Source organism: Euwallacea similis, chromosome 36, assembly GCF_039881205.1.
Source record: "Euwallacea similis isolate ESF13 chromosome 36, ESF131.1, whole genome shotgun sequence".
Taxonomy (NCBI): domain Eukaryota; kingdom Metazoa; phylum Arthropoda; class Insecta; order Coleoptera; family Curculionidae; genus Euwallacea; species Euwallacea similis.
The window spans coordinates 384911-410465 of record NC_089644.1 but is presented as its reverse complement, the minus strand read 5'-3'; the positions used below and the strand labels follow the sequence as shown (position 1 = coordinate 410465).

General features: G+C 32.1%; 2 protein-coding genes across 2 annotated transcripts in view; both read left to right on the top strand.

The window, feature by feature from the left end:
• Positions 1-1250: 1250 nt before the first annotated feature.
• LOC136418613 (superoxide dismutase [Cu-Zn]-like) lies at positions 1251-4082 on the top strand. The gene is made up of 4 exons (XM_066404717.1): positions 1251-1635; positions 2877-3003; positions 3489-3583; positions 3651-4082. Exons 1-4 carry the CDS (start codon positions 1408-1410, stop codon positions 3906-3908), a joined length of 708 nt encoding a protein of 235 aa, XP_066260814.1. The 5' UTR covers positions 1251-1407; the 3' UTR covers positions 3909-4082.
• Positions 4083-17153: 13071 nt separating this feature from the next.
• Positions 17154-25555, top strand: part of LOC136418661 (superoxide dismutase [Cu-Zn]-like) — a 29106-nt gene continuing 20704 nt past the window's right edge. Inside the window, exons 1-3 of the mRNA XM_066404784.1 lie at positions 17154-17183; positions 17816-17881; positions 19306-19423. Coding sequence (XP_066260881.1) covers positions 17831-17881; positions 19306-19423 — 169 coding nt within the window. The 5' untranslated portion in view covers positions 17154-17183; positions 17816-17830. The remainder of the gene's footprint in view (positions 17184-17815; positions 17882-19305; positions 19424-25555) is intronic.

The following is a 25555-nucleotide window of genomic DNA, read 5'->3' as shown; positions in this document are numbered from 1 at the left end:
TGCATTTTTACTGCAAACTTTTAAGAAGTAAGCTAATGAGCGATATAATCACCGTCAAATAAATTATCGATTACTACAAAAAAACATTTAAATTCGTGCGTGAATAATGGTAATTATCAGCCAGTTTACATTTCCTGGTGCGATGTTACAGCATAAACCTTTAAGAGGTTCATAAAGAGTTACGTTAAAGTTATGTGCAATCTGATGTACACTTTGCAGGTGATAAACGCACGATTATTTTATAATTAAAATTTTAACGAGTTTCCCCTAGGCCTTTCTTCCAATATGGAAATAAGTTTAGAGTTGTTTTCACTGATTACATGAATGAGCTTGGCGGATTGAAAGTCAACAAAAAATGCTAAAAATATAACTGTGTCACGCTTGAACCATAAGTAAGTAGATAATGATGGTAATGATGGGTTATTTCACAAATAATACAACAATAGAAATTGACGTATTTCATGTTATTTGTTTTATGGTAATAAAGAGACGTGGAATTATCTATAAGAGCACGCAATTACCTATTTTTTCAAGAGCTTCCTCTTTACTTGGGATAAAAGATGGCTTGATAAGAGCCTGCTATTTCATTTACCCAAAGTCTTTCGTAATACATGATATCGTTTTTTGTAGTGATAAATTTCCTTCTACTCATCAATATACCTTTTGCGTGTAGATAAAAAAAACAAACTCGGTTTATTATTATCGCAAACAAAATTCCTTTTAATTGAACCTTGTTCTCCGTAGATACATAAAGCACATGACCTCACCTAAGGTTATATTGTACTCATCCGACAAAGGATTAATAACATGTATTTACTTTGCCATATACTGTGTGAGACCCAAAAAATCGACTGCTTCTTTACTGAGTTGCTGATTACCATCAGTGGGTTTGACCACTAATCGGTTCCTACGGGAAAAAAGTCTCTGAAGACAAACGAGAATTGTTTTTATTGATCTGCTTTTTTATGTCATTATCAAATAGATTTGATTGAATAAGAAGATTAAGTAATGGAATTACTCGTACAATGCAATGTAATGGATAAAAGCAGAAAAACCCCGCTACACGTGAGTTTTTTGCTCGCCCTGTAGAAACAATCGACAATTGCTCAATCGTTGTAAAAGACATTGGATGTTAACGAATTACAATAATTACTAATAAATTCGCAAGATGCTCGGTGACTATACATTCATGGTTCGTGTGTCATGCCGATTTTTGCATCCTTTGTAGGTACTATTTATACTACGCTTACTCAACAAATCTTTTATTTTGTGGGAGTACCTAACATTGAACGCCATTGCATAAAAAAGTTCATTAATCCCTCTCGCAAATAAGTAAAATTTTTCAGCTTCATAGGATCATCATCGTGATCTGCTGAGCAGTACAGTGTTGAGTGTTCTTGCATCAAAATGTTCCTGGCTCATAATTATACGTACATGATCATGTTCCCTACGTTCTTGTGCATAATTGCGTTTCTCAGTAGTTCGATTCGAGCGGAAGAGCTGCAAGAATCTTCCGACGACAATATGGTATTCGGGGAACTGGGGCATGGCAAACCTTTGACCATTAAATCATACCCAGCTATTGAGAACTATCAGAGTGATGTGTATGAAGTGTACCAAGTACCATTCAGTTTTGTAAGTTTCCTATTCGTATTACTTATTTCAACGATAAAGACTTTTTTCAGTTAATTCATATTTACAAAAATGTATGGTTTTTAGAGCTTAATTTGTTTGAGCACTTAATATTTTTAATGAGTTTAAACAGCTGTAAAAGTGGCCAATCCGAGAATACCAACACAATAATTTAATTGGCGACCGTAAATATCGATTTATGCAGTGAAATGTTGTCCAGGTAATAGTTGTAGGGACGATTCTACATTAAAAATACTGAAAATATTTCCTATAAATCTTGGAAGTAGTTCGTTCCAGAAAACAGTGAGTGGAACACCTGACTGTTGAATAGTAGCTGGCAATTGTAATAATCCTAAATTGGTTGCAAAAAATAACCATATTTTCTTGAAAAGGACCGATTAGACTCTAGTTATTGGCTTAGTGCTTGAAAGCTCGTTTCATTCTCATTCTACGGAATAAGCTGGTGCCTTTTATCAATTAATACGATTCATATTAAACAGAGTGCGATTAAAAGAAACTCAAGAAGTAAAAAGCTCAACTCATCACCATTTTGCAAGACAACGCTTGATGAAGTCCCGCAGCATCTGAATCGTCGATTATGGCACATACGTCCAGGTGCTTTTGTTAGCGGAATTTATACGAAAAAATAGGAATAAATTGAGATTTTTGTTGCTATTAACATTATTTTCATTTATAAAGTAAAATGAATTCGATTGACCATTCTACAAGTTATCCATCCCATTCAATAATGAATGAAATAATTTAAACGGAGTGCCAAAAGACACGTCAGTTAGAATGTAAAATTTTCAAATTCATACTATACAGATTGTCCCGAAGAGAGTAATTCCATTAAAGAGAATTATGAAAAGTATGAATAATGTAAGGCGACTTATGTTAGACAGAGTACACCCATTTTAGTGTTGCAGGGCATGCCGGGGAATAAATTGGCTTAAAGTTCTAAAAATAATTATCACAAAAATTACTTGAAATTATTTTACATGAATAAATTTTGGAGGTTTTTGAGAAAATAATTTCCTGCAAAATGGTGATAATTCAAAAATTCAAAATACCGGTTATGCTTTAATTATTCTCATCGAAAACGCCATCTTATTCCCTGGAATGAGAGTGAAACGCGATTTCAAGCGCCGAAGAAACCGTACCCCCACTCTTCTTGTTTTTGTTCATTATTACCTGTTAATGGGGTTTAAAGATATTTTGGGAACCTAAAGATAAATTTTTAACAGGAGTTGAGACACCTTGCTGCTGTGGCAGTGCTCACAAATGAAGAAGAGGACGATATTAAAGGCGAAATTGTGTTTCTACAAAAACATCATCCATCGGGACCGGTGTTCATTAGAGGAAACATTACAGGTATTGATAATTTTTGTATGAAACATAATGAACAGTGAAACGATGTGCGAAATGGAACACTCTTTTTGAGCTACGAGAAAATTATAAATGGATCCACTGAATTGGTAAAGCAAAATGAATTGGAGTTGGTTTTCCTTAAACTGATTGCGTTCTTGAGGTTCGATAGAGAGAGAATTACCAAGTAATCATATAAAAGCAATAAACCCGGAACTTTATTAGCGATTTGTTTTCTTCATACACGCTTTTTATCTGCTGATTGATCTCGCCAGTTTTAACGTTTTCACAAACTGCCGCCGAACGGTTTTTCCTCTGCGTAACAAGACGATATTGTTAAGGTTTATACAAGTGTGCTGATACGAATGGTTTAAAGAGGGCCTATTTTTACGTCTGTGAAAATGCTTATTAGTATTGTTGATGTAGCCACCAGGTATTTAATTATTGTTTATTATATTGGACTACTAACCTTGAAACTTAAACGATTACAGGTCTTTCCTCTGGCAAACACGGACTTCACATACATCAATCAGGAGATTTGAGGGAGGGTTGCTCAAAACTTGGAGGACACTTCAACCCATATTTAGTAAGTTAACAAAAGGTCCAAAACAGGCTTAAAAAGCTCATTTAATCCACTTTCTTATTATCTCTAGCTTCACCATGGCGGACCAAAATCTCCCATACGCCACGTAGGAGACTTAGGGAACATAGAAGCTAAAGAAGGAATAGCAGAAATAGTGGCGATAGATCCTTTAATGTCGCTAGCTGGTGGCTCCAGAGGAGTGGTAGGACGAGCTTTAGTGCTCACTGAGGGCGAAGATGATTTAGGGAAGGGGGAAAACGCCAATAGTTTAGTTGATGGGAATGCAGGAAAACCTATTGCATGTGGAATTATCGCTTATATAACTTAGAGGAAGAAGTTGCTCGTGATTGAACTTTTCGGTTAAACAATTTGTTAAAATTTATATCATGTATCAAACATGCATCAAATTCCATTAATGGATTTATATTTGTTCAATTACTTTAACGGCATACAATGACAGAATGGTTTTCCGCCTAAAATTTTTAAGAACCGTTTAAAAACGACTTTATAATAACTGTCGTAAAATTTGTTATATTATATGAATGGTTAATTAATTACAGGTATTAACAAAATAACTTATCTATCAATTCGTTGATAACAAGTAGAAACCTATTTCAGATTTTCGATTTTAGTTTATTAATGATCATGTTTGGTGATTACATAATTACTCAATTAAGTATAATGTTACTATATTTACTAAAAATACCAAATGACACTATAGTAAGCTGGCGCAATGGTTTGGAGCTTACTTAAAGCTTTTATTCATGATATGGAAAGTGTTTATCTGTCTAAGGCCCCATCCATCTGTTTTACTGGCTAATGAATGACGACCATGCGAAAATAGGTAAGAAAATAATTGATAAAGAATATCTCTCTTATTATCAAAAAATGATTCGAAAATTTTCAATACATAGCTTTGAGAATTGTTTGAAATCTGAAGCATTTAATCAGGTAAGAAAAAATAGGAAAGAGCAGCTGGTACATAATAAAAACTGAATCATATGATTATACATAAGTTTTCAAGGTATCATGATCTGTTTTACAACATCGGTGTAATCTACATATAATTAAATCTTCAGACCTAGTTAAAGCTTAATTTCTAGTTTAACTTAAAGTTTAATAATGGTCTTATTTCGTCGTTGTACACTTTGTTGTGACACCAGCCGGTATTTTATACGTGGTGGGCACCACGGGGTTGTTTTAGTCAGGAATAAGACAGCTCACTGATTCGGTAACTCACTAACAACTTGTTTATTTCTTGTGATGGTTTTCAAAATGGTATGAATTTAGACTCAGCAACACTTCACTCTAGACTACTCGTTTTTGAAAAGGCCTCTGTCGGAATACTAATTCTAATTCTTATAATCATACTCGATATATATATAGGGAAGACTATGACATCTAACTTATCTAAATTAGCACATTAGGGGTGGTTAGTTGGAACTAAACAGAACTTCGACCTTTGGTTGAAGTTGATTATTCTTCATAGATAGTTAGGTAAAACATTGATAGCATGTTATTAGGTTGCTATGAGAAAGTAGCATAGAGTACAATCAATATAGGAAGGTATATAACAACTTCCTGTAAACCAGTATTGCTAATGTAATTATATTTCTAAACAGTAAAGATATTTAATTTCCTCTGGATAATGTACAGGGTGTTTTAAAAGTACGGGCCGCTACTTCAGGGGCGTATTCTATATACTATTAATATAAGATGAAAGTTCAAATACTTTTTTGTTGTAAATCGTTTCCTAAGAAAGTTATGACGATTTAAAGATGATACCGGTAAAATATGCTGTACCTGGTATGTTGTTATTGTTTTGGTATTGTTGTTGTTGTTTATTGTTTTTTGAAAAAATGTGCAAGTGCGCTATCATACAATAACCATTATTATTTATTAAGTTAACGGTGCTTGTAAATAAATGATCTGTTACTGCATAATAGTGAATTAGATCATTTTTAACAACTTTTATAGCTACTTGATAAAAAAATGGTCCACTCAAATCAAGAATTGGCAGACGTGCATTTAATGTACGAACTTGCAAACTGTAATCGTGTCAAAGCAAGACGACTGTATGCTGAATGTTTTCCTCATAGAGATTTGCCGGGAGAAAAATTATTTCAGAATATTCATGCTTGATTATGTGCAACAGGATGTTTCGTTTCAACAAAAGAACGAGTTGATAGAGCCGTGGCAAGAACTGTTTTTTTAGAAGAGGGTGTTCTTTAGCGGGTTGAAGAAGACCCACGTCTTAGCACTAGACAACTTGCTTTAGAGGAAGAAGTAAACCGCACAACTATTTGGCGAATTTTGAATTTTAATGATTTATATCCCTATCATTGTCAAAAATTTCAAAGTCTGCTTGCTGGTGATTATGGTCCAAGAAGAGCATTTTGCACTTGGTTATTGCAAAAAATCGTAGCTATTCCAAATTTTCTTTCCCAAATACTCTTTACCGATGAAGCAGGATTTACTAGAAATGGAATCATTAACTTCCATGACATGCACCAGTGGCAAGTTCAAAATCCTCATGTCATTATTCAGTCGAGACATCAGTAAAATTTTTCCCTCAACGTATGAGCAGGAATCATTGAAGAGTTTATTATTAGACCTTTTTTTACCCGCAAGACTAACAGGTACAGTGTAGACAAATTTTTGTATAATAATATTATTGTATAATATAAAAAGAGTTATCTATTTTACTTGAAAATGTTTCTTTAATGACAAGAGAGCTAATGCGGATAATACATGACGATGCACCTGCACATTTTTCCATAACTGGCTAGGCAATTTTTAAATGAAAATTATGAGCATCGATGGATAGGTCAAGGAGGTCCGGTATCTTGCCCAGCTAGATCATCGGATCTTAATCCTTTGGATTTTTACCTATGGGGTCATGTAAAACAAATTTCACACCCATTCACGATATTAACGACCTTCGCGTACAAATAGAAAATGGATTTAATCAGATTCGCAACATACCAGGTATTTATGAATGAATAAGAAGATCTTGTTAGAAATCACAATATTAAAGATGGTTTATGGGAACAGTCTCCCATTTTCGGTAATAAATACTTAATATTGATTACCTTTCGTCTAGGGAGATTGTTTATGTTTATGTCTGATTCTTTTCTGGCTACGTTGTGTTTTTATTTTTGGGTTCTATGTACCCTTTACTTCTTTGCATATGATATAGTTAGTCGTCGTCTGTAAGAGGTTACGGAATCTCATCAACCAAGCACTTTATTTCTTGTATAATATACTAATAGTTCATATACTATCAACGTGTATCATTCTGGTCACTCACACCCTGCATGGTTCATTTTACCAACAGATCTCTTAGAAAACGCTCAGAAAAGTGTATTGAGGCAGGAGGAAACCATTTTGAACATTTTCTGTGATTTTTTTACCATTATAATTTTTCATTAATTTTGCTAATTATGTTATTAAAATAATACTCTTTGCTTTTCTTTCTTTTTTTTTCTCTTTTTTTTATTTTATTTTTTTATACTCGTTTTTAAAATCCAATTTTATGGCTACCTACCAAATTTCAGCCCTTTATGATTTCTCGTTCACCAATTACGGTAAAAAAATTACTTTACCAGCACCATCTTTAAATCGTCATAACTTTCTTAGAAAACGTTTTAGAAAAAAAATATTTGAATTTTTATCTTATATTAATGTATAGAATACGCCCCTGAAGTAGCGGCCCGTATTTTTAAAACACCCTGTATATTATGCAGAAAAAATTCTCAAACCGCTGGCGCATATTGTTTACTTTGCCAGCAAACTATAAACTGAAGTTTTATTTTGGCCATTGGTTTTTTTTGGAGGCGATACATGAAAATTTTAATATTTTGTTGGAAGGAAATAAGGCTTGGACATACTAAACATACTGGACTGAACTTTTTTTTTGTTTTTCGTGGTGAGGAAACTTTCAAAAAGTACCCTCTCCTGGTGGCAGTCGGTAAGGATAATCGGGCATTTTTACCATTGTAAAATCCCACCACGGGTTTTCCAGGAATTGCCATAAGACATTTCGTTAGGATTTTTCATTTGTTCTTAAGTGTTATCTTCTGTTCTATTCATCTCTTTCATATAGTTCTTTTGCCGTGAGTATTTCTTCTACATACATTGCAATCAATTTACACTTTTCCTGTCTTTCAACCATTTCCTTAATTAGGTTTACTGATGTCAATTCCTGTCCTATCATTATAATACATTTAAGTTTTTTGTTTTGCCACTTTAAGCACTCGAAAAAGGTATGTTTACGTCATCCGTCTTTTTCCTGCAATAACGGCATGTTCCATATTCTATTTGTTTTAGTCGCTTTAGATATGCTTGGAAGCATCCATGCTCCATTACAAACTGTCAGGTGAAAGTGGTTTCCCCATGTTTCTTGTGTTTTCGAGCGCTCTATCACAATGCGCCTCCATACAATATCGACAACAGTCTTTCTGTCATTCGCTGGCCCTTCTGTTTTAGGTGTTATCCCATTTAGAGACTTTATCGTACTGTGTGTGCCTTTTTCACAAGGTATTGGACGTGCTTCGTTATTCTTAGGTCCTTGTCCATTACAGTTCTCAAGTATTTGGACGACTCCCTTCTTCTCACATGATTTTCACCCACCTCTATTTGTATTTCCTTCAGTTCATTCTTCCTGATATAAGGATTACGTCTGTTTTCTGACTGAAATAACCATCTAAATTCCTTCCTCTCTTCACCCCTATTTCAGAGCGGGACCACGGCTGGACTTTTCATTAGGCGGGAAGGGGAGGGGGGGGGGATAATGTTACCGGTCCTTTTCCACTCTTAGCGAAGTTCATCTGCATGTCTTTTCTTAATGATTGTCTTCAATTTGCTTATAATTATGGTCTATTTTTTAGATTCCACTAAAATTACTGTTTGTATAATCCATTTATTATAAAAGCAGCCTGACATTATCACAGCAATAACACGCAGTGTTGCCAAACCTGACATAGTTTTGGAGCACCTCGGATTAAACTGAATTTTAATAGTAATAGATATGTATGCGTATATTGTGCAATAAGCAATGTGAAGTTACTTTAACACTTTTTGCTTGAAATGGGTTAAATAAGTTTAAAAAAGCAATAATGTATTTTTAATTTAATTTCTATGTAACAATCTGACAGAAAATCACTTTCACTGCTGTCGCTATTTTCATTCACACTGATAATTAGGAGTAAGAGCTCGTCTCGATTCAGAATGTGTTCCCGTTCATGCCACTGATTAATAATAATTTTATCAGTAAGTACGACTGTTTTCTTCCAGATTTCAGGAGTTATTATTGGAAGTGTTTCTTTAAGACCATAGATTTCCTTATTACCATCTCGATCAACATGTATATTATAGTAATTTTTCGCAATATTCCATATTTTGCAATTGCATTAAAAATGCAATGTTACGGTGGAAGTCTTAAGACCGTATGCCCATATTTTCCCACTAGATCGTCGTCAACAGCGTATTTTTTTTGGAAATTCATTCCTACAAAGTAAATGTTTAAGAAACTAATAATTCTGTTTTAAAATTTTATGTTTACCTAACAACAATGTGTAAAAGTTCACTTTTAACCATATTTGTTGAATATTGAATATTTTATGAACACAGCCAATTTTGAAAATTGGATTTATTTCATGTTTAATTTTTTAGTATTTTTTCTAACAACATACTGTGTTATGGAGCATTGTCACTGATAATAACTAATGGTTCTGCTAAATTTTTTAACAAACGTTCTTCAAACCATTTGAGAAAAGTATCCTATGTATTTCACCACGATAATCGGTGAGTTGCGTTTTTGACGAAAATATGGTTTCTGTACCTTCGAAAAAATCATTTTCACTTCCAACACGAAGAATGATATATCCAAATTAAAAAAATTATTTTCGTTGTTAAATACAATTTAATTTACTGTGAGTGAAACATGTTTTTTACCATCTACTTTATTGACACTTTTTGCATTGTCGTTTTGCCAGGAATGGCTAATTGTTCCGTTCTGAAAAATTCATGTTTTGTTTAAAAACCGAATTACCGTAAGCTTTTTTTTTCTCATGCGTGTAGGATTGTAAAAATTTCACTAGCTTTATCATTGCTACGTTTGCAAGTTCCACGAGTCCTCTTTTTGGGTCGTCTTTTAACCATTGTAAAAATAAATGTAAAATATATATGCCCAGAATTCCAAAAATTAGTGCTGTTTTTAGTGGTTTAATTAAGGAGATTGGCGGAGACACAACAAATAATAAGTTTCTTAAGCTTGTGGTTTTTATATGTCATAAATACTATTACGAATTTCGCTAGTGTCTAAAGTTGGGTTACGGATGACTTTCTTTACCCTCCTACGTTTTTTCTTTAGTGATCTAAATGATTCACAAGGTTTCATTGTTTTGGAAATTGCTACAACAGTAGAATGTCCCAAGATAAATATTGCAACTACACGCTGTAAGAACATTGTTTTATCTAGTTTTTTAAATTAATTTTTCAATTTTAATAATATAGAACAAACTTATCTCTCGCACAGCAGTTAAAGACAATAAAGGACTGTTGGTATCTCGCTTCTGTTCAAAATATTGAATTAAAGACGCAACGAGTTTACACCGGATATTAAAGTGTTTCGACATTATTTCGCAGATTTGTTCTTAAAAGAACAGATTTTAATGCAAAACAATAATAAATTGAACCAAAAGAAAATTAAAAATATCCAAAAAACAAGTAATGCATAAAAAGCAAATTTTGCATTCAAAATTTTGACAATTTAATATTCAAAATTCCCGAAAATATGGGTCAACGTCCCATCAGGTTGGTCCGAAAATGGGGTAAATAGGCGCGAAAATCGTATTGCGACAAACAAAGATAAAGCTATATTTGTTGGTTGGCAACAATTCATTCTCATTTGTGATGTCAGTCTATTTTATAATAAATGAACTATATGTTTTTTTGGTTACTGGCTCTCCACACATGGCAGGGGCTACATCCCGCATTATACTACAGTAAAGCTTCGCTAATTCGGATCGAATTCGGAATTAAAAGTGGTCCGATCTGGATTTTGCAGTCATATTAACGTAACATGTAATGAAAGGTAAAATCATGGCAAATTATGTGGTTTAAGCATATGTAATAGGTTTAATTAAAAAATATATGTATATAACGACATCGTTTAAACATTATTTAAAAAATTTTTGTTTGGCGAATATATTCCCGTTTAACTTCCATTGCACGCTGGTGAAGCATTCTAAGCAAGGTCATGCTATTTATTCCCATGTTGTTTTCCTCTGTCCGTTGAATGCATGTTTATGAATGTTTATCTCCGATAATTAACATTTTATAAAGCCTTTTGGAGTCATGCTTCTTACAATTAGACATAAATAAAACTGATTCAGGGAACCCACTTTATCCCTTCAGTTCATAGTCGGGAGGTCTTTCCGCTATTCACATGCAGTCCGGATTAGGGGAACCCTGATGGATCCGGATTACAAGGCATATAATAGAAATTTACATTTTTTCAATTTTATCCGGACTACGAGGACATCCGAATTACGGGGGTTTCGGATTAGCGGAGATTTACTATACTTATAGACTACTGAAAACTGCATGTTCCGGAATATCAATCTCTCTATATTACAGGGTGTCCATTTAACAACCCTTCGGACTCCTATGAGTTTATTTCTGATTTCGTAAAAAAAACAATTATAGGGATTTATATGAGGCTAATGAAGGTAAATTTTAAAATTAGTGATAAACCTACATGGTGTCCCAAAAAAGTGGGGCGTTATATTTATTGTATTTGCAAATGCATTTAAAAAAATGCATTTGCAATATTAAAAAATGCAATCTTCACTTTTCTCTCGTAATGGAATTTTCTCTTGAGCCTATGTTAGTTTCTAAATTTTTTTTAACCTTGTAATGCAGCAATACGAAGCTATAACGTTTTAAAAGAAATTTTAGACGTTTGCAGTGCCTCATGAAAACATTAATACCGCAGTTATCTTAAATGATATTTTGATAATTTTAGGAAGAATTCTGTTAAATTAAAATTAGATTAGAAGAATATTTGAGCCTTTATTTAATCTTATATCTAATCGCTATTTAGTTTGATTTATTTTTGTTATTTCTCGCTGGTTTTGTTTAGAGCCAATTTTCTTAGATGACAAATAATATCAGAATCAGCATCGCCGATTATTTTTCTTAATCGTAAGATATATCAGTTTTAGTTGAATTCATTTTTGCCGCTCGTTATAGTCAGAAGTTCAATATATATAATAAACTCTTTCGTATCGACTAATGTTTAAATTAACAAATTCTCATGTAAGATCAACTTAGCAGGCACGAATACTTATATAGCCAAAAATACATACAAGGTATTCACAATAACATTTTTTATTTTCACCTTTTCAACTAGGATTGTGTATTTTTTGTGACGTAGGACGAAAGAAAATTCAGTTCTCTTCATTTTGGCATAAAATAAGTCATGTTTATTTTAAATACTAATGGAATTAAAGGACTTATTGTAATAATGTGATAAGCCACAATTAAAAAGAAACGAATTATTTGAAGTTTTGAAAAAATACATACAATTTTTAAAATTAATTTGTTAAGTATTTTTTTGTATGGTCACTAGGTACACTTCTAACAAACTTATATGAAAATAGGATAAAAAAGCATCAATATCATGAAAACTTTTTTTTAATTACATAATATGGCTTGTCATGTTATTACTGAAAAAATGTAACAGGTGTTTTAATAAAATATGGAATATGTCATCGGTGAAACCGCAAAACCTAGTAACTAACAAAAATTCAAAAATTAATTTTTTGCGCTATTTATTCGATTTATGAAGCCGTATCAGTGTACAAAAGTTCTTAACCGACAAAAAATATTATACTAAGGTTTTGAAATGCGCATATTCAAAACCAAGTGTCTAAATGATAAAATAAATGAGTCAGCAAAAACAAGTATTTAACAGTTCGCCATGTGATCTACTTCTCAAAGTGTTGTTGTGTTCAATATTTAATGAGTAAGTACATTTTTTTCTTTAAACCAAATATATAAGAACTATTAAATTAATGTTACACAATATATTATTAACTTCTTTATGAATATGTAGTGTGCGCAGAACAAAAACACCTTAATAATCGTTTTAAAAAATACAATGCAATTACGTGTTTTTGCAAATTACAATTCTGAAACATTTTTAATAATTGTATTAACAAATACTTGTTTTTGACATGGCACGGGATAAACTACTTTCGGATTTGGAATTGCAGCAAATTCTAGAGAGCGATGAATTTTTTGAAGAATTTTTGGTACTTGACACAGCTTCGAGCTTAATTAAAAAAATCAATTCAACTGATGTAACAGAAACAACACAATATATCACTAATGAAGGAACTAATATTTTAAATTAAGGCAATATTTCACTAACTGTTAAATTTCTGAATGTTACTGATTCAATTGAAATTGAAAATGACGACATCCTAGAACCTGAAGAAAATTACTACCATCCAGATGAGCAGCAAAATGTATCGCCATTGAATAAGTCTATAAAAGAAGCTGAACTCATGGAAATAGATGAGGAAATAGATAAATACAAAGCAGAAAAGGATTTAAGAAAAAGGAATAAGATGTTATGAGAAAAAGGCTATAGATATCAAACATTAAGGAAAAGTAAAATTACTGGAAAATACTCTTAAATAAACGAAAATGAAGAGAGAAAACTGAGACAAACTTGTCAATCTGTTTTATGCAAGAAGGAAAAAATAGATTTTTTCGTAATTTTAACCACCGTGACAGACAAGAATTATTTTCAAATTTCTTGAAAATGTCATGGGATATGCGAAGAGTGTGTATGTTTCATCTTTAATCAAAACGGCAACTACTCGACGTCTTAAAAACGATAATTCTAGTCGTCTTCTTACATTTGAGTATTACCTAAAAAAATATGGTGGCAATCTCCGGATATGCAAGAAGATGTTTTTAAACACTTTAGATTTAAAAGAATGGACGGTAAAAAACTGGGTAGTTAAAGCAACAAATAATAATGTGAGTGATAGCAACAATATAGCTACGCTCAGTAAATCAAGATTACCCATAAAAATAAAAAAAGCATTGGAAGTGCTACACAGATTTTTAGACGAACTTCCCAGTTAGAATCACATTATTGCCGACAATCAACCCAAAAACTGTACTTGGAACCATTGTTTCAAACAAAGACTAATATTTTCCGGTTATATGTATAAAGAATATTATGATACTAATGATGCCAAAGCACAAATTTAATTCATTAAAAAAAAACAAATGAAAATTAAAAATATATTTATTCACAAACTGAGGAAAGGCCAATGTGATATGTACATATATTGGATATAGGACCAAAAATATATTGCAAGAACATTACGATAGCCACATAAAAAGAAAGAAAGAAGCAAGAAAAGAAAAAGAAACAGACAAAGAATTAGGAATGAAAGTGGAAAATAAAGAGATTTTAGTTTTAATTATGGACCTCCAGTCTGTAAAGTTTGCGCCTGTACTTCAATCTTCCGCTATTTACTACAAAACTAAGTTATGCGTGAACAATTTTAGTACAGTATATCAAAGTGAAACTTGTATACCTTCAAATTTTCTAATATGTCCTTCTTGTTTGTTTATAAAAGGGTTATTTATATTTCTCTATGTATATTTAGAGAAGAATGGTCAAGAATGATGAATTCTTATCACAAATGTTTTCTGTCAATAACGTTTTCTTCCTTGATCATTCTTCTCAAAATCTACATAGAAATGAATAAATAAACCTTAATGATCAAACAAGAAAAACGTATTAGAAAATTTTAAGGTGGTTGAGTTTCACTTTTATATACTGTACATTTAACTTAATTGACAAAGAAGTCTCTTGTTATTTATGGCACGAAGTTGAAGGTGGTCTTGAAACTAACGTTTTTGTAACGCTAATTACCAAACATCTTTCCAATCTTATGGATAAAAATCCACATACAAAAACTATTATACTTTATGGCGTTGGCTGCGGTTAGGAAGACCGTAATTGCACGTTGAGTAATTCTTTATACCACTTTGCTAACGAAAAGAATGTCATTATAATTAAAACATTTTTAGAAAAAGGACATACTCAAATGGAAGTGGACAGTGTGCACAATTTGATCCAGAGAAAGCTCAAAAATAAAGATATAAAACTTCCATCCGATTATATTGAAATTTGCAACTCCGTATCTTAAAAATTAAACTCGATATATGTTTATATAACGTTTTCATTTTAAAAAAAGATCTTCTATCGACTGTTGAAGTCCTGTTACTCTAAACTGAAACACCCTGTATAATTTTATTATATCTGTATATTTATCTTTCTTGTTGTTTTTCATTATGTCTAACTTATTGAAGAAAGGTAGATATATTGAAGGTATACAGGGTGTATGAAAAGATTATTTCATAAATTCATGCAGAGAAGGTGAAAATAATGCAAGTATTTTAAGTTAAAAAAGTTCCTAGCGGTCTTCATTACCGGGTTATTTGCTCTCAAAGTAAAAAGTTTAAAAAAATATTTTTGCTGTAACTTTTAAACAATTATAATGTTAACAATGATGAATGAAAGTTGGGTAGTTTAAATAACTTATAATCATGCATATTTTCATATGTAAAGAGATATTTCATATGTCTTCCTTATAAAGAGGAAGTCAAAATTTGTTATTTAAACTCATATATTTTTTAGTGAGTTGACAAAATCAGTATTTTTTTCATAGCTTAATTTTACGATAATTTTCTTCAAAAAAGACATACCTTGGTTTAATCGATATTTTATACCGTTTTTGAGAAAATCGAATTTTATTATCAACATGTATCATACATGCCAACGATTTGAAATTAAATAAAATAGCAGTTTATTATAAAAAAATGGTATCTATTATAACTAAAGTAATCATGAATGTTCAATATGAGCACTTTGGACTGCAACACATTTTCTGAAGTTTTCTAAACACCTTCTTTGTACTGTGCATTATTTTTTTCTATACGAAATTTTTGTTTTTATAGTCGATATTGTGCACTTCTGCCCTTTGCTCTACCAACGTACACAGCGGGGCCTGAAAAAACCTGAATTAACGTTTTTTTTGTGGCGGACGAGGTGAATATTTCAAGCATTAACCGGAGGCCTTTGATGTTGTTGGTGTTGCTCGTCTTCAAAGTGTGAGATTCTCCCTTAGGGAACCCAGAAAATACCCACTAAACACATTTCTCGCTCTTCACCCAGCTTCTATTCTGAGACCACCGTCAGGCATTACTTCAGATACCTAACCTGAATTAAATTGAATAATATTCATGTTCATACCATTATTCTGGGCAGTTACCTATCGTTTATACTATTGCTACATTCGCCTACTAGAGTTTTCTATAACCTATGATGCCCTGCAAGCCGCCCCTGAAGTACACAAATCATGTCTGTTCTACAGGTATAAACTGTGTCCGCACGTTGAACAGGGTGCGAAAAATAGCAGCAAATTTTAGAACATCCAATGAAGACTATATACTAGAGTATACAATGAAGACTAATATAAGTCTTGAATAGTGGAAAAAAATCTAATGTCATAACAAATAATTCGTAAGTGATGCAAACTGAGTCCTACAGACCTTAACAAACTTTCATTTCTGACCTGAAAATCGAACACGGAGTTGGATCACCGTTTTATCAATAAGAAGAGAGGCCGAGGCCACCCATGCATTTATCGCTTGTCTATTAATGGTTGGTTAATTTATTATTTTTAATCTCTTAATTTTGTTATTCTTTCTTTCATTCGCAGGAACAAATGAAGGATTCTTTAGCGGCTGTACAGGAAAATTCTCTAATTTGTCGCGATATATATAATTACAAAATTTAGTGTCCAGTATATGACCTGATCATGATAATCCAATATTCCATCCACAGCAAGATACATCAAAATATAATATACATAATCAATATCAATGCGTTTCCACCTATGTACAATGTTTGTATCTAGTTGATGATGTCGCGTGTCTCTAGATGTTCAACGAATCGATAGAAAGAGTCCTCTGTGCAGAGCTAATGGTTAGAAAAATCTAAATTCGATAAACAACAGTAATTGTGCATAGTTCTTAGCATAAAAGGTACTTCTTTGTAATCAATGCTTATGTGATGCGGTGGGGGGTTTAGTGATTTGTCAAAGGAGATATCGCATTAATCCACTCCATGGTACGAACTAATTGAAATGGTATTGCACGGAATTCATTTTATGGCAAGCTGAAATGAAATATAACGATGAAGTTGAAATATGACCAGCAATAATTTGAGTTTGAAGCTTTTAGCGTTGAAGTAGGTACAACGAATGTGGAGTAAATAACAGAAGTTCAAAATGAAAATTTACGAGCAAATGCTTCCATTCTATCAGCAACAATGTAAACATAAATCTAAACAATGAATTTATGCCAATCGTTTGTATATTAAAGCTCCAACTAGGCGTGCAAAACCGGTTACATTGTTCGCATATAAGAACATAATATTTAATCTTGTTAAGGTTAATCTCCATTCAGCTTCAGTTGCGTAAGCAAGGGGCACCTTGTGTGTGTAGTACGTATTGATTCTTTTTTGGATTGGTGTCAGCTTTTAATCATCCAGTCACGCAGGTACTTCGATTTAGTTGTTTATCACCCAGTTCAAGCGTACATAAACTCATAAAACATACAATGTTTGGTAATCACCTGTTTCAAAAGTGTTCTACGGAAAATCAGAAGTAGTTAGAATAACGCAGCAAAAGGCGGCATTAGTAATTATTATTGCTACTTTTTTGTCAGTTTCATATTTTTGTTAATAATTAGGAATTCTCCGATTTCCTGATTTAAAAAATACTTTTCAGTGTTTAATAATTGATCGTGAGTATCAAAACAAAACCTCTCAAAGTCAGAAATTAACGTTCGTGAAGATCAAACCGGAAAACATTGAGGATTAATCTAATGAAAAATAAGGCCATTACACTTAGAGATAGTGCCTCAAAATCTGAGCTCGTGATTAGCTGGCGCTGAAAAACCTCAACAAGAACAGACTCTACTTGTGTTTTTATCACAGTTTTAAATAAACGCCCGTGGTTATCTACCTTAAACAACCAGTTGATATATCCTTGACATAATAACTATTGTTATAATTGATTTTAACAGTTTGCAGTCTTGTAGTTCGGCCGATCAGTGGCAATTTTTCTTTTTCAGAATCAGCTTATAAACATGTTGAGTGGTCTTCTTGTTCTGGGGTTGGCAGCCATTGCCTCAGCCGAGGTAAGTACTGGATATTCATATCATTCATAAGAATTAAAAATAATTTAATGTGATATTTGATAAAATTGACCGCTTTCAGCCGCATTAAAACGCGAACCTTTCAACCACCCTCTGTATCGCTGTGTGTTTAAAGATTAGGCATAACATTTCACTTCAGAGCAATTATGTTTAATGACGGAATGAAATTAATATTTAGAACAATTTCTCTAAATTTAGACAATTCTTTTCACAAAATTTGTATGCAAAAGAAACAGGTTTTGTAAATTATATATCGATATATATACTGCTGATATTCATATGTGCTATTTTCAACGAAAACACACATGTATTTACCAAGTTCACGGTTACTGCATGTTAATTTGTGGTTATTAAAGTGAAGTCCAGTACGTTGCAATATTCTAGATTTAAATATACAGGATATTTCAGTTTTAATCCGCATAACTTTAAGTACATATTAAACATTCAAAAATAATGTTAGTTCGCTATATAAACTAACGTTCAATAAGGCTTCCTATAACAAATACAGAGGGTTCAAATTTAATTTAAAAAATGTAATATAATAAATTTCTTCAAAAAGGACTAGAGATTTTTTTTTACTTATCTTTTTTCTTAAAAATATTTTGTGGATCATTTTCCTTTTCTTTTAACATTTCCAGTAGTGTCGGTTCTATTACGTTTTAAAAAAAATTTTTTCCAGTAAAACATATGTGTCGTTTATAGTCGTTAACACCTCAAACATTTTAAAATTTTAAAATTTTTAAAGTTTGGAGGTATTAACGATTATAAACGACGTAGATGTTTTACTTAAAATTTAAAAATTTTGGAGATATTCATGTCTAAATTTTTAAATTGAATTGGAAGCCTCTGTATCTGCTAAAGAAAGTCTTATTGGATGTTGATTTATATAGCAAATACATTTTTTAACGTTCAATATGTTATTAAAATTATGCGGATTAAAACAGAAACACCCTTTATTCAAATTATTTTCAAAAACACTTGTCTCGTTATTTACCAGTTCTTTCTGTAAGTTAACTTTACAATTTGCAATAATGCATTTTCTATAATTTTTTTTTACTATACTTTTTTTTACATTTTTTCTAGACTTTTGTTTTTATACTTTTTTGGTACATTTTTTGCTACACTATTTTTTCTATGCTTTTTCTCCCACAATTTTTTCTTGCTTTATTTTTTTCCTACACTTTTTTTGCTACTCTTTTGTTGCTATACTCCTTTGCTATACTTTTTTCTATTTTCTCTTTTTTCCACATTCTCTTTTTACACTTTTTTACCTTTTTTTAACTGTATTCTCGAATGTGTTTCATGCAATTGACAGTGCAAAGAGATTGAAGGTGGCAATGTAATCTTCATATACGTTTATTCTATTTTTTGAATAATACTTAACTGATATTTTATACTTTGTGTAGAACCGTGCCAGTGTATACATCACTCCATTTAATAAATCTACTGTAGAAGGATTGGTAAATTTCACTGAAACGTCAGATGGAGTCCTGATTGAAGGTAGAATCACCGGGCTTCCAAAAGGTGAGCGTAATCTCTTAACCATGTAATACGAATAATAGCTCCAATTGATAAAAATCAAACTTTAAATAATTAAAAATGTTATTATTTTTACATTTCACTTGGCGTTTATATATCGTATCGAAAATCTTCTAGGCTAAGCCACGAATAATAATTGAGTTACAATTGACCATCAAAACTACAATGGCTCGAATTCAGGTCATACTATACCGGGTGTCCTCAGATGAGGTTACCTATACCACAAATAGATCAAATTTTCCGTTTTTCGACAAAAAGCAACTCTTCATAAAAGTTTTTGTTTGTTTCAAAAACACATTTCATCCTGAGAAATAATTATTTTCTTATACAAGAAGCTCAGAATCTTTCAAAACTTGATTTTAACTTAAAAGTAAACTAATCCTATTTTTTATTTTTAAGCAAAATATTACTTAAAAAAGTTGCTTTGAATTAATTTAATAGTAAAAATCAAAAATTTCAATTGTTTTTATTTTTAAATTGATAATTAACTCTTACGCTAATTAAAGAAATAAGACACTACTACTTCTTAAGCAGGTAAGTATAATACTTGTAAACAACTGATGAGCACCGGTATTTTAAACATAACTTTTATCATTTCAAAAAATAAGCTGTAGTTACACTTTTTTAATTTTGACGCAAAAATGCTTACTTTAAAGCATTGAATTTATTTGATTCAGTGCTACGGCATTGGTAATATTTCTTCTTGTTATGCTGTTGAAATATTCCAAAAAATATACAGGGTTATTCACGTCATGCTACACGGAATATTGTGGCTAAAGTATTCAATATTTAGAATTTTTCTTTTTTGCGATGTGTAGAACTCATATAGAGGTACATTCTAAAATTATTTTACTTTTATACAGGGGGTTGTAAATAAGTTAAAAATATCAAAGTTGCGTTTTTTTAAATGGAACTCTCAATATATTAGTACCTTTTAGATTCCTTGAGATAAATAAATGTAAGTCTGATTAAGGTTTACCTACCCTAAACCTTAAGGATTTTGAAATAATTGAGATTTTGTAAAAATGTAGTGAAAATTTAAAAACTTTGCTTTAAAGAAAGTTTAAACTGGAATAAGCCGAAATTCACATCAAGCCTCAGACATGAGGCATATTTCATGTCAAAGTCATGAAAATTTAGATATCTTATACAGTGTGTCCAAAAAATAAATTGAAAAATGTACGTACTTTGAAGGGTATTAACTTGCTTAATTTAAATGGAACTCCCTATATTTTATTACTCCAACTATCAGATTGAAATATTACCGATCGAAAACTATTATACTTTCCTATACCTAAATGTACAAGTTTTCCTTGAAAATTAAGATTTTTAAAGAAAGTAGAAAATCCTATTACTTTTTGTATCAGTTGCTACGGTGACATCTAAAACGTCAATATAAAGAGTCATATTTATGCATTTTTTCCTCGGATAATTCTTTATTTATGATATTTTCAATATTATTTGCGTAACTTGCAAGATAATTTTCATATTTAATCAAATCTCTGAAAAAATAATGCATAAATATGACTCTTTATATTGACGTTTTAGATGTCACCGTAGCAACTGATACAAAAAGTAATAGGATTTTCTACTTTCTTTAAAAATCTTAATTTTCAAGGAAAACTTGTACATTTAGGTATAGGAAAGTATAATAGTTTTCGATCGGTAATATTTCAATCTGATAGTTGGAGTAATAAAATATAGGGAGTTCCATTTAAATTAAGCAAGTTAATACCCTTCAAAGTACGTACATTTTTCAATTTATTTTTTGGACACACTGTATAAGATATCTAAATTTTCATGACTTTGACATGAAATATGCCTCATGTCTGAGGCTTGATGTGAATTTCGGCTTATTCCAGTTTAAACTTTCTTTAAAGCAAAGTTTTTAAATTTTCACTACATTTTTACAAAATCTCAATTATTTCAAAATCCTTAAGGTTTAGGGTAGGTAAACCTTAATCAGACTTACATTTATTTATCTCAAGGAATCTAAAAGGTACTAATATATTGAGAGTTCCATTTAAAAAAACGCAACTTTGATATTTTTAACTTATTTACAACCCCCTGTATAAAAGTAAAATAATTTTAGAATGTACCTCTATATGAGTTCTACACATCGCAAAAAAGAAAAATTCGAAATATTAAATACTTTAGCCGCAATATTCCGTGTAGCATGACGTGAATAACCCTGTATACAGGGTGGCCCATTGAAAACGAAACAGAGGCATTTGCGGGTACTTAGAAATGTATATTTGAAAAATGCTCGGACACGTAAACTTTATATTCGAGGGGGACACATTATAAACGTATACTCGCTCCTTTCACTTCAACACCGTAGCCGGGGTGAGTTAAACCCTTAAAATCTTAAATGGAAAGTATGGTCGAGTAGCACCTTGTTTGAAAGGTCTTTCGATTCTCGTTATAATGATACCCAAATTAACTAACTTTTATTCAGTAGTTTTCGAGAAATTTGGAAAAATGTGATTAAATTACCAACAAGTGGAATGCTCTGTTAAAATCGTAAATTAGGAAAATTAATAGTAAAACATTAACAAAAGTTCTTTTAATTGATAAGATACTCAAACTGTTCACCATTAGCTTCCATACAGTAATATAAGTTCTGTTCAAAACGAGTCCTAACATTTTGAAGCATCTGTGGAGTTATCAGACGGCATTCATTAACAATTCGTCGTCGCAATTCTTCCAGAGACTCCGGTTCTGTTGCGTAGATCTTGCTTTTCAAATGGCCCCATAAGAAGAAGTCTAACGGAGTCAAGTCTGGAGACCTAGCCGGCCACTCTATAGGACCTCTTCGCCGAATCCATTCTGGAAACTCTCTGTTCAAAAACTCCCTAACACGCCGTGCATAATGTGGAGGAGCTCCGTCTTGTTGGAACACTAATTGGTTGTCTTGATAGCGGTCATCATGTTCAATAATGTCAATGAGTAAGGGATAAACAGTATTCCTCAGTAATTCCACACACGTCTCCCCTGTCAGATTGCCATCAAGAAAGATTGGTCCAACCAAACGGTCCCCAAAAATACCTGCCCAAACATTTAATTTTTGGGGAGTTTGAGTGTGGACAGCGTGAAAAATTCTGGAATTATTATCTGCCCAATAGCGACAATTATGACGATTGACAGTAGAGTTTAGAAAAAAAGTACATTCATCCGAAAAGCAAATATTGAATAAAAAATTTCCGTTAGCAGCTCTCCTTGCAGTCATACGTTCGCAAAACTCCATCCGCCGATCAAAATCATCTTCATTCAATTGATGCACTAGATGAATCTTGTATGGATGATATTTATGATGTTTCAAAATTCGTTGAATAGTTGTTCTAGCGATGTTACTAACTGTAGCTAATTTCCTCGTGCTCAAAGTTGGGTCTGCAGCTATTTGTCCTAAGATTTCAATTTCGGCAGCTTCATTTCTAATTGTAAATTCACGTTCAGGATCCCGTTTTTTGTTGAGTACTGATCCGGTTAGTCGAAATTTTGCAACTAGCTCTAAAATGTACTTTCTACTAACATGTCTGTTTGGATATTGTTCATTGAACAAACCCGCAGTGCGATTAGCACTCTCGTCGTTTTTGAAATAAAGAGAAATTATTTCCACTCTTTCCTCTACAGAATACACCATTGTAAAATTTTTCCTATTTTTAAATTTAATTCACTTAAACTCGATGCTGAAGTTTATTCGGTATCTAACATTTGAATACTTCACTGCAATAGTTGCGGTGATATTTTATCTCTCTTTTTTTTAAATGTATTCAAAGTTTAAATTCCATTCGCCTTTTTCTACTTCCTCTGCCTCCTCTACCTACCTGATAAGATGTAGTAGATTTTTTTTTATTATTCGAAAGCAATAACAATTGGTGAAATAGTACAACTAAACTTAATCTGGTCAGTTTACAATTAATAGTCACTACTGATTATTTTCCTAATTTACGATTTTAACAGAGCATTCCACTTGTTGGTAATTTAATCACATTTTTCCAAATTTCTCGAAAACTACTGAATAAAAGTTAGTTAATTTGGGTATCATTATAACGAGAATCGAAAGACCTTTCAAACAAGGTGCTACTCGACCATACTTTCCATTTAAGATTTTAAGGGTTTAACTCACCCCGGCTAGGGTGTTGAAGTGAAAGGAGCGAGTATACGTTTATAATGTGTCCCCCTCGAATATAAAGTTTACGTGTCCGAGCATTTTTCAAATATACATTTCTAAGTACCCGCAAATGCCTCTGTTTCGTTTTCAATGGGCCACCCTGTATATACAGGGTGATTCATTGGGAATGGGACATGGCGAAACCCGAGATAGGGGACACCAAAATATGACGATTGGACGCAACATGCCTTATATCAATGTTGCGCGTTTCAGAGTTACAGGGTGTTAAAAGTTAAAATTTTATTTTAAAATTCCTTAATAACTTTTTGTGTTTTCATAGCATCAACACCAAAATCGATGTACTTTGATTTTGTAAGATACTAAATAAGGATTTTGATCTAATTTTTACGAAATTTCTAGAGGGCGCTAGTTACGACCCATCGCTTCAATATATTTGGTCATATTTTTTTATGAGTGCAAATAAAGATAAATTTTATTCAATATATTGAAAGAGCATCTATTTTTACGCAAAAAAGGTATTCTTGTTCAATCCTGATATCTTTCTTCGTGTACGAGATTTTTACCTATAAGATAATTCGTGTCGTGCCATTTCAACTCAGTTTTATTAATTTTGAAATAAATATTTTGCCGCATTAAACAAATGAAAAGCCATTAACAAATGAAAAATAAGTTTTATTTAAGCAGCTGTTCAAAATGACCACCTTCCACCTCAATGTATTTTACTAACCTTTTTTTCAAAGATCTTTTTATTCTAAATTGAATATCGACGTTATTCTTGATTTCATCAGCTGCTTGATGAATTTTTTGACATAATTCTTCGCGAGTATTAATTGTCCCTTTGTATACAATTGTTTTAATACTTGACCATATTGAAAAGTCCAATGGGTTGAGGTCTGGACTTCTTGCAGGCCACGGAAATTCACTTCCACAACCGATCCATCGATGTGAAAAAACATTGTTCAAGTGTTGGCGCACTTGGAGAGAAAAATGTGGAGCCGCTGCTCCGTCTTGCATGAACCATATATTTTGACATAAATACAATGGAACATCTTCGAGAAGTTCGTTAAGTTGTCCTTGTAAAAAAAATTAAATACTGAAGGTCATTTAAATTGGCTGGAAGTTCGAAAGGACCAATAAAAAAGTCACCTATTACACCACATCAAATGTTTATCTTAAATTCGTGTTGGAAATGTGTTTCTAGTACAGCATTTGGATTCTCAGAATCTCATAAATGGCTATTTTTCCAGTTAAAAATTTCACGGCGTGTGAAAGTTGCCTCGTCAGTAAATTAAATTTTGTTCAAAAAATTTGGATCTTCGTTTTGTTTCTCTTGCAAAAATCGAGCAAATCTTAAGCGAACAGAACGGTCTTCAGAGAGCAAATTTTGAACAGGTGTTAAATGATATGGATGGAATTTTTCTTTATGTAAAATTCTCCAGACAGACGATAGACTCATTCCCATCGTTGCACTTAACCGGCGTGTACTTAATGTTTTATTTTCAGCAATTCGTACTAAAACTTCCTCTTCCTGTTCAACCGGGATAGTCCTTCGAGCATCATTGTTTTGGCTTTGAGGGCGAAAAGAGCCTGTTTCTCCCAAACGATTGTACAGGTTTCTGAATAATTTGTAATTGGGTTGTTGTTAGTTGGGATGTAATTCAAAATAACTACGTGCTGCAGCACGACCGTTAAAATGCATTTGAGCAAAAACACAAATCATATCGCGCATCTCACTAAAGGAAAAGTCATTATGCTTTGGCATTTTTACTTTTAAATTACTATTTTTTACTTAAAAAGAGCAAATAACAAGAAAAGAGTCTAATTACTTTGACAAGCTAAAGTAACAATGGCTAAGTAATGCGTTGCTATGCAAGTGAATCACAGCCACCTCCGTTTTTGAGGATTTGAAATGGCACGACACGAATTAGCTTATAAATAAAAATCTCGTAAACGAAGAGAGATATCGGAATTGAACAAGAATA